Here is a 10,000-nt window from a genome sequence, read left to right on the forward strand (position 1 = left end):
GTTAGTGCTCGATGGGTTAGATGAGGCAGACCCTCGTCTTGATCTTATGCGCACGCTGACAAAGCTGCTTCCTGGTTGTCACATTGTTTTTACTTCTGGTCACGAAGAAGGGAGTGAAGTAAGGCGATACTCGGACACACTGTTAGAGATTGTAGGATTCACGAAAGGTGATGCGGAGCGTTTTATAAGGAAGTATTTTCGAGACGCAGGACAAAAGGCAGAGAAGCTGATAAAAGTACTATGGGATCCATATGATGATGATGATGATGATCAGCATATCGAAGGGGATTTAAAAGAGCTAACAAAAAACCCTTTAACTACACTTCTGCTCTGTGTGCTTTTCCAAGATTATGATGGTGTTCTACCAAACAACATAACACAGCTGTACTTTAAGATTGTTCTCTTTGTTTTGAGGCGATACGAATTAAGCAAGAACCAATTACATGTACCAAGTAGTGGTAAAGACCTTTGTTCTGTTTACAAGAAGGAACTGATGACCCTAGGTAGAATGGCGCTGGAAACTCTTCGTAAAGGAGAGCTGCATTTTGAAGATGTCGAAGGGAATTTCAAGGAAAGTCTTTTCATTAAATTTGGCTTTCTCACAATGCAGGCTGGCGGTAGCAAGAGAACGCCTTTTTTTCGTTATAGCTTCTTTCACAAGAGGTTTCAAGAGTTCTTTTCCGGTCTATATCTTGCATTTTCCATTCTTGATGGAGTAATTGACAAGAAATCAGTTCTGACCGATGAAAGATTCTTTGGTCAATCAAGACAAGTTTTCATCTTCATGAATAAAATCATAGCCTTGAAATCCGAAGGTACTGCAGTTTCGCCTGCTGTCTCATCTGCAGACCCGGAGGACCGCAGATCTTCGGGTAAGCAGAACTTGAAGTTGCTGTTAGCTTTTGACTTGATGGAGGAATGTCAACGTTTCTCAGAAAACCCTTATACTAAATTAGCTGATAGCTTTGGAAGGAATCTTGAGTTAACTGAAATTGATTTGTCAATGTTATTTTCACAGGCCCTAACAGTAAACATCTCCCTTATTTCTTTGCAGTTGCCTTGCAACTCCATTGATGATAAGGGGACTGTTTCCCTTTCCGAGGCCCTTGCAGTAAACACCTCCCTAACCACTTTGGACTTGTCTGACAACTCCATGGGTGATAAGGGGGCTACTTCCCTTTCTCAGGCCCTTGCAGTAAACACCTTTCTAACCACTCTGGATTTGTCTGACAATTCCATTGGTGGTGAAGGTGCTACTTCACTTTCCCAGGCCCTCACAGTAATCACCTCCCTTACTACTTTGTATTTGGACGGCAACCCCATTGATGATGTGGATCGGCTACTTCCCTTTCTAGTCGCTTACAGTAAACACCTCTTGTATCCTTTTGACCTTTTCAAGACGTCCGCATATGCATTAGGAGTGCTCATTCACTAGAGATAAAAAAGCCACTGAGACCCCAGTTGACACAAGTGTGGTAATGTACACTTTTGGTTGCTGTCTGTGGCATGAAAAACTCTTGTGCATAAGCTCCCTAGTCTGCACATTTGTATCACTCAATCGTGATATGTTTGTAAACTTGTATCAAACTTCTCAAAATAGTATGCGTTCTCTCTGTTACACCATTGGCAACCTTTGGAATTCATTAACCACTAATGTTAAGCGAATCACTCTTAATAGATTTTATCAGAATATTAGGAATTCTATGACTGAAGGTTATAATATTGTTGTTAATTCGTTAATAAATATATTTTAACTTTAATTCTTACTAGTTTGTACATTTAAAAGTACTTTTAATCTAGATGATGTAATTTTGTCGCTGATTCTTTTGCTCATATTTTGTTTACAGGGCCATGTACAGTACTCAGTCCCATAAACTATTTTCGCATCCCAAGCTCCGAACAATTAGCATATAATGAAAATTTTAAATCTTACATATATTTATTAATATTATTACTTTTTCTGTTACAAGGTATGAGCTGATTTATAAGTCACCTTAAACCTTTTTCAGAAAAATGTTTGTGTGAATTAAAAAATTGACGTGACTTTGGATGTCAAGTTTTTTTAATCCAGGGTTCGAAACTCCCCCCTTTGACGCCCAAGTTCTTGCGGAATGCAGGCCCAATGTTAGCTCAGGTCAGCAAGACCTAGTTTCATGGCTTACATGTGTAGCTTCCACAAGTTCACTAAGTTCATTAGTAGAGTATGGCAGTTAGCATACTCTACAGCAAAGTGTTTGGATTTTTTTTCGAGTATGTCCAAGTTATCTTCAGTCATCTTCAGTTTTTTGTCCTTTTACAGATTCATCTGTTCCACTTGAAATTCTAGCCCGGGGCTCAAAGGCTGTGTATGCTTTTCAGAAGGCCATGCAAACTGGGAAGGTCAAAGTTTATCGTGGGCGCATCATGCTTCTTGGACAGGACCGTGCAGGCAAAACAAGCCTGAAGAAATCTCTACTCGGTTTGCCTTTTGACCCTTGGCAAGAGAGTACTGTTGGAGTTGAAGTTGATCAATCGACATGTGAAATTGAAGTGGATCAAGTCATAAACTGGACTTCGAGCGAGCGAAAGAAACTTGAGGAATGCGAGTTTGGGGAAGAAATAGCAAGATTAATTGCTAAAGATTTGGCCCAAACTGAAGAAGACAAGAAAAATGAGACTGCTGCAGAGTTACAATTGGTCCAGATCCAGGTATCGATATACATGTACATGTAATTACCTAATCAAGTGAGGCCTTTCCTAAGTTTATTGCACACCAGATTGTGTACTGGTGATGGTTTTAAAAAGAAATGATAATGATAATAATAATAATAATAATAATAATAATAATAATAATAATAATAATGCTTGCATGGAAGAAAAGTAGATTGAAAAAATTGAGCAATATCATCTTCTCAAGGATGAAATCATAAAAATTTGGGGAGTTAAGGAAGTCGTCATTGTACCAGTGGTAATTGTAGTGAGTAAGAACTTTGAGAAGTATGTCGTAAAGCTTGAAATTGATGCTTTGTCAGGGCTTGAAATTAACGTTTTTGCTCAGGTGCCGGCTGGCGACTAATGGGAAAAGTTTGGTCGCCAGATCCTAAATTTTGGTCGCCAAGTTATTTAATATATGGCGTTAAAACAGCATTTTAAATGTTACTTTACATGCATGGCCACTGTTGTTTTCGGCTTTGTCTTTTAATAGTCTGGTGATGGTTGTACTGCTAGTCGCAACAATCGCCAAGGTTCCAAATATTCCACAGTTTATTCACTCATCTTGTTTACAGGAAAGTATTCGAAATCTATCAACAGATTAGACTTGTAGTTAACAAATGCCGGGATCAATAGACATTAACAAAGAACGATATTTACATACCCATTGGTGTCTCTCAAATCTGCGACTAGTAGTGTCGGCTTCAACGATCTTATTAATCTATTACATAAAGCATTGTTACGTATGCCTCATAAAACGTCATGCATTAATTTCGTGTTAGAACGAAACACTCCCCCGGGCATGAAAAAGTTATAACTATAGTCAAAGGTCAAAAGATACTGAAAGGAAACAATCAGGTTTTGTTTTTATCTTCTGCTTCCTCTTTTGGTATAAGAACAACCAATTTATTTATTGCTCGCTCGACGGTAACAAAGTCTCTTCCGTCATATTCGCTGACGGCTTCCCCCGGTTTGGGATTTTTGTACTGTACTTGTACTCTCCTTACTCTTCCGTCTTGCCCAGGAAATGTCTTGAGGACGACACCAAGTTTCCATTGTCCTTTGATTTGGTTAGTATCTTGGATGAGCACTACGTCACCTTCCCTAAGATTGCGTTGAGCCGTGTGCCACTTTGGCTGAATTAGTAAGCTTGGAAAGTAGTCCCTTGTCCATTTCTTCCAGAAGTAGTTCACAACATTCTGGACAAATTCGAATCGCTGACGAGGATTGGAAGGCTCTCTGAAAGGCCCACTTGGCACTCGTGAAGTTGCTCTGCCTAGAAGCAAGTCATTGGGACATAAATAAGTGCCATCATCTGGTGACGTAGGGTGTCTTCCGATAGGTCTTTCATTCACAAGGTTTGCTACCTCGAAGCAAATGGTTTGGAGTTCTGAGAAGGTCATGACATGATCACTTATAGCTGCTGTTATCGCTCGCTTCACCGATTTCACTAACGCTTCTGACACTCCGTTTTGCCATGGTGCATCAGCTGGGGCAAAATCCCACTTGAATCCTTCCATCACGCCAAATTCTTTTAGTTGCTCTTGATTCCAACCTTGTACCACATTTTTTAATTCTTCATTTGCGGCAACTAGCTGAGGTCCATTGTCGGAATATAGTTTCGAGGGATACCCTCGAATAGATGCAAATCTTCGCAGGACCATAAGGAATTTCTCAGTGCTATAATCTGCGGCTAGATCTACATGTACTGCGCGGGTGCCTAAACAGTTGAAGATCACTCCTCCATATGTTTTCCAAATAGATCAATAGCAGTACAAGTCCATGCGGGAGACGGCTTTAATCTGTCCACTGGTAATTTTCCCATAATTTGCTCACTCAGCCTTTTGTCTAGTTTCTTGCATATTACGCAGTTGTATCTGATAGACTTGACCATCTTCAGTAGTTTGACAATCCAGAATCTTGTGCGAATTTTACTGGCTGTCGAGAGAACGCCAAGGTGCCCTCTTTTATGGATATGTTCACTATATAGACGTGAAAACCGATGATCATAAGGAAGAAGGATGACTTCATTTTTGTTGTGACTCATCTCAATCCACCTTTCTCCCCGTCCTCCAACCACGTATATTCCATCTGTATTCTTTCTGGGGCACAGGTGTTTGTATCGTCCTTTTTCAACGTCTTTATACATGCTTTTTTGCGCTTCCATAATCCAGAATTTTTCTGCCTTTGCTATATCACTTGGAGTTAGTGACTGTCCGGCGTGTTTGAAGGAAGATTTCGGTTTTCTTTGGTACATTGTCAAAATTCTGGCTGTCACTCTGATTAGTTTTCCAAAATCTGAATATCTATCGATGTTGATTCTTGACGCCAATGTGTCCTTGTCATCTTTACTGAAAGGTTTGGTTATAGTGGATGCTATTTTGATTAATTCAGGAAGTTGTTCCTTTGTCAGTGTTTTGTGTATTGGCCATTCGGATTCGGGCAACTCAAGGAAGCTGGGTCCATTTTGCCAGGCGCTGTCCAAGTTTATTTCATTAGGTTTCTTACCACGAGTTAACCAATCTGCTATGTTATATTTACTTTCCATCCAAAACCATTCTTTGGGGTTTGTATTCTGTTGTATCTCTCCTACGCGGGTTGCGGCGAAGGTATTAAATCCGTACGATTCTTTCTGTATCATGCTATGCACTATTTGGGAGTCCACGATGTGGTAGCACTTTAGAAACTTGTATCTACATTGTGTGCGTAGAAATGCTTTTAGTCTTGAGTTTAACAAAGCTCCACACAGTTCAATTCTATCAATGGACATCTTTTTTATCGGTGCGAGTCGATTTTTTGATAGTATAAGTCTGCAGCTATAGCGTCCATTATTGAGTTTCCATCTTACATATGCACAGGCACCCAAGGCGTTGCTGGATCCATCACTGAAGATGATTAACGTCGGTTGTTCACTTGTTGCATCCTTTGGTTTCACGCATCTCTTGAATTTGATGTTGTTCATTTCTTGCATATCCTGGCAAAATTGTTTCCAGTATTGTTTGTACCTTTCAGGAATTGCATCATCCCAACCTAGTTTATTTTCGATCCCCCATAGTTCCCTCATCAAAATCTTTGCTCTGACTATAAATGGTCCAGTTAAACCAAGAGGATCATAAATGCTATTAACTTGTGATAAAATTATTCTTTTCGTTGGGTTGCTGTCCTTATCATGAGTCTTATCGTTTGGTTATTTCTTGGATGTGGTTCGAAGGTGCATCTTATATACAAATTTGTCTTGAACTGGGTTCCAAACAACTCCCAACACCTTTTCCGTATTAGAGGATTTGTCGTTGGGTATAGGTTTGAGTATATCAATTCTATCATGGGTGAAAATCCACTCTTTCATTTTGAAGTTTCCTTCGTCAAGTAAGGCTTCTATATCCTTAGCGAGTTTTGTCGCTTTTTCTTTGGTGGGAACACTCTCTATTATGTCATCCATATACGTGTTTTCTTTGATGACCTGAGTCGCTTCGGGATATCCATCCGCTCCCATTTCTGCTGTTTTTCTCAATGCAACAGTAGCGATCGTCCCCGATGGTTTGTCTCCAAATGACAATCTTTGTATTACATACGTGTCTGGTGGTCTTCCAGTGTCCATATCTCTCCATAGAAATCTATGTGTATGTTGCTCAATAGTTTTGATCTTGACTGTATGATACATTTTCTTGATATCACCTATCATTGCAATGTTGTTTTCTCTGAACCTTATGAGTACTCCCAAGAGATCATTAAGTAGGTGTGGTTCTTTAGTCCAGTAGTCATTGAGCATGTGTCCCATGTAACGTGCGCTGCTATTAAACACGATTCTTACTGGAGTTGATTTGGAATCTGGCTTCAAAACTTCATGATGAGAAATGTAGTGAATTGGTCCTTTGTAGTTTTTGAGTTCTGTTTGCGAGAGTTTTCGTGCGACTTCTCGTTCGATCATATCTTCAATTTGTTTCTGATAAACGTTAGCGTGTTCTTTATTTTTTGCTAATCTTTTTTCAGTTGATATGAGCATTCCCATAGCAGCCCTTTTATTATCAGGCAATTCGGCGGGATCCCGAATCCATGGATATTCTGTAATCCATCTCTTTTCTTCTTTATTGTACTCCAGCTTGCTTTCGATCAGATGTAATTCTTTTTCTTCCTTTATTGTGAAGTTTTGGGCCCCTAAAGAGCATTTCCCACACTTACATCCACCGCAGCGGGGTGAACATCCGATCCCAAGGTTCTCTATGTTATAGAAATCTTCAACTCGGACAATTGCTGTGTTGACTTGTTTGTGATCGAGCATGTGGTTTCGTGTCCTTTCCTTGATAAAGGGGTGTGTTCCACCAATGCATCTTCCAAAGCGATTTTTTAGTAGAAGAAGGTGTCCTGAAGTTTGTTCACTCTGTGGATGATACGCCGCGTATTCGTAACCAATTAAGACATCAATTGTTCCTGATGGTCTTGATATATCATCTTTAGAAATATCTTTAAATAGTTGAGTGATTCCGTTCACGTTTACGCTCTGTATGTCTGAAGTAATTTTATCGATTCCGTATACGTCAAATTGAACTTCTTGACCTTGTTTGTCTATTAGTGAAAGTTTGTATCTAGTGGATGTGATTTTCTCATTGTCTCCTCCTACTTTGATTATGGAAAGTTCAACTTTCGTGCCTTTCAGTCGCTCGGCTTTTGCTTTGTCATTTGTAATGAAACAGAGTGAAGCTCTGCTATCCCATAGAACATTGACCCAACCGCGCTTTGTGGCGATTCGCTGTATCTGCAATAGACAAGAGTCTGCGATGTTGTTGTCACATACACTTGCGGATCCGGAGATTCCTTTTAAAGCGGTTTCAATTTTTTCATCTTTATGAAGTGTCTGGTGATGCCATTTGGTGCATCCGTTCACGCCGCAAGGTCTCTTCTTCCTACATTCAAGTAGTCTGTGTCCTCTTCGTAAACACGACCAGCAGGCTCCTTTTTCCTTCAATGTTTTCATTTTATCTTCATTTGGTTTTGATAGGTAGAATTTACAGTCGCTCGTCCAATGATCTGATTCCCTGTGGAATAAACATTTACTAATTTGGGGGCGGGTGCTGTCCTCTCGTCTTTCTACTGAATCTTTGTTTGTTTTTGCATAATGTGCTGAGCCTTTTATTGTTGAGGTAGTAGTAAGTCGTAGCTCTGTGGTATCATATTCAATTGCTCTTTTCTGGCTGAGGAGAAAGTTAAGAAGGCTTGGAAATTTGTCGGTTTTGTTTACCACGCTATTGTCTGCGCTAACCAATTTAGCCCATTCCCTTTTTATATTAGCAGGTAGTTTTCTTTCAATTATGCTAACTGAACTTGTGGTTGTGATTTCTTTTTCCAATCCAAGTCTTTTCAGATCTTTATATCCATCTTCTACAGCATCAACCAATTCTATGAATCTTTTGTTCTCCCCCTCTTTAATGGGTCTTATGTCTTGAATTGTATTAATGATTGCGTCCGTTAATTTGGCTGGATCTCCGTATTTTTCGTCGAGTCGTTTCCACATCTCTTTTATATCATCATCTACGCCCTTTACTGTTTCCGCTGGTTCTCTTTCCAAGCACGAACGTAGAATGTAGCACGCGCTGTTTTTATCCAATGTTGGCATCACTTGTTTTTGAAAATCCTGCTTAAATTGTGGATATTCTCTGATTGTTCCATTAAAAGATGGCATTTTAGCCTTTTCAATGCGAAGTGCACAATTTTGTCTGGCGTTACTTCTGTTTTCTGTCCTGGCGGTGAAAGTTTGAATTGTTTCAATTGTCTCATTGTAACATGTTTGAATTCTTCGAATCCATTCGATTTCATTTTCAGCTGTGGCCTCGTTTAATATCTCAAGTAATTTATTGTGCGCGCTCTTACAGTCTGCTAGCGCAAGCTCGATTTCCTTTTCAGTTTTACGCAACGCTATCCCTGCGTTTTCATCATTCGCTCTCGTTTCAATCACATTTTTAACATGTTCGACAAGTGCCTCAAAGATTGCTTCCGCGGATTCCTTCTTTATAATGGTCTGTTGAACTATCCTTTGAAACTCTTCTTCTCGAAGTTTCATCATATGCTGGCGGTTCAATTCTTCCTTTTCCTTTAGTTCAATCAATTGTTTTTCATTTTCATACTTTGCGTATACCGCCGATGCTCCATTATATTCTTCTTGTAGTTCATCGATCCATTTTTCATTTGTCGCAATCTCCTCCTCGGATAGGTACATTAAATAAATGTCATGCTTACCTTCCACTGTAGACCAGGCCTCGGTAAGCTCTTTAAACTTTGTTCTCAGGATCTCAGTACCTTTATTTTCAGCTATCGCCTTGAAGAATTCGTTCTTTTTTCTCGTGAATCTTGTCTTCGCGCTTCTACGTATCTTCAGGGCGTCTTCCGCCATTATACCGGTTGGATTTCGAATGTACTGCTAGTCGCAACAATCGCCAAGGTTCCAAATATTCCACAGTTTATTCACTCATCTTGTTTACAGGAAAGTATTCGAAATCTATCAACAGATTAGACTTGTAGTTAACAAATGCCGGGATCAATAGACATTAACAAAGAACGATATTTACATACCCATTGGTGTCTCTCAAATCTGCGACTAGTAGTGTCGGCTTCAACGATCTTATTAATCTATTACATAAAGCATTGTTACGTATGCCTCGTAAAACGTCATGCATTAATTTCGTGTTAGAACGAAACAATGGTGTACTTTAAGGTTATTTGAAATGGAGCGAAGCACAGTCCGTGTTTTCCATAGCAAGGCAAACATGGGTACTTTATCCTTGCTTTTCACCTCTTCAAAACGCACTTCTTTATTCTCCAACAGCTTGCGTGGCAAGCAACTTACCTATCGCGAGTAAACGCAATACTACAATTGCTCGGCCTAGGCCCCCACACAACCACAATGCTAGTACCAGTCTCCGACCGGGATAAAATAATAAGAGCGGCTCGTATACGGTTTCAGTAGCCTCTAGAATCAGAGGAACTTGGTTTCTTAACGTACTTTTGTACCGATTTTTATCTCCATTTATTAATCACCTTGTGCAGTCAATTTTGCAGATGTTCGCTTTCTAACAGAGGGGATAAGTTTTCCAACTCACTTTACGTTAAGGGTACAGGTTGCTTTTTGAAGGTTCCATACAAGTTTCAAACTCATTATGCGATGTCCAGGTTCGTTATCCATATATTATCAATAATATCAAGCTAGTTCCGAGGAGGTCCTTCGGGAAAGGGAAAGCAACACGGCAGGAGCCCGCGGCCGACTTTAAATGGCCCGCGTAAACGACAGCGGTCGCTGTCAATGCTTTTTCAACCTTTT

General features: G+C 39.9%; 1 protein-coding gene across 1 annotated transcript in view; it reads left to right on the top strand.

Moving 5' to 3' along the window:
* The window catches only part of LOC137986504 (uncharacterized), a 32,973-nt gene that overhangs the window by 7,646 nt on the left and 15,327 nt on the right, over positions 1-10,000 (top strand). Inside the window, exons 3-4 of the mRNA XM_068833535.1 lie at positions 1-872; positions 2,300-2,688. The exon at positions 1-872 is cut by the window's left edge and continues 481 nt beyond it. Coding sequence (XP_068689636.1) covers positions 1-872; positions 2,300-2,688 — 1,261 coding nt within the window. The remainder of the gene's footprint in view (positions 873-2,299; positions 2,689-10,000) is intronic.

This window comes from Montipora foliosa, unplaced genomic scaffold (genome assembly GCF_036669935.1).
Source record: "Montipora foliosa isolate CH-2021 unplaced genomic scaffold, ASM3666993v2 scaffold_215, whole genome shotgun sequence".
NCBI lineage: Eukaryota > Metazoa > Cnidaria > Anthozoa > Scleractinia > Acroporidae > Montipora > Montipora foliosa.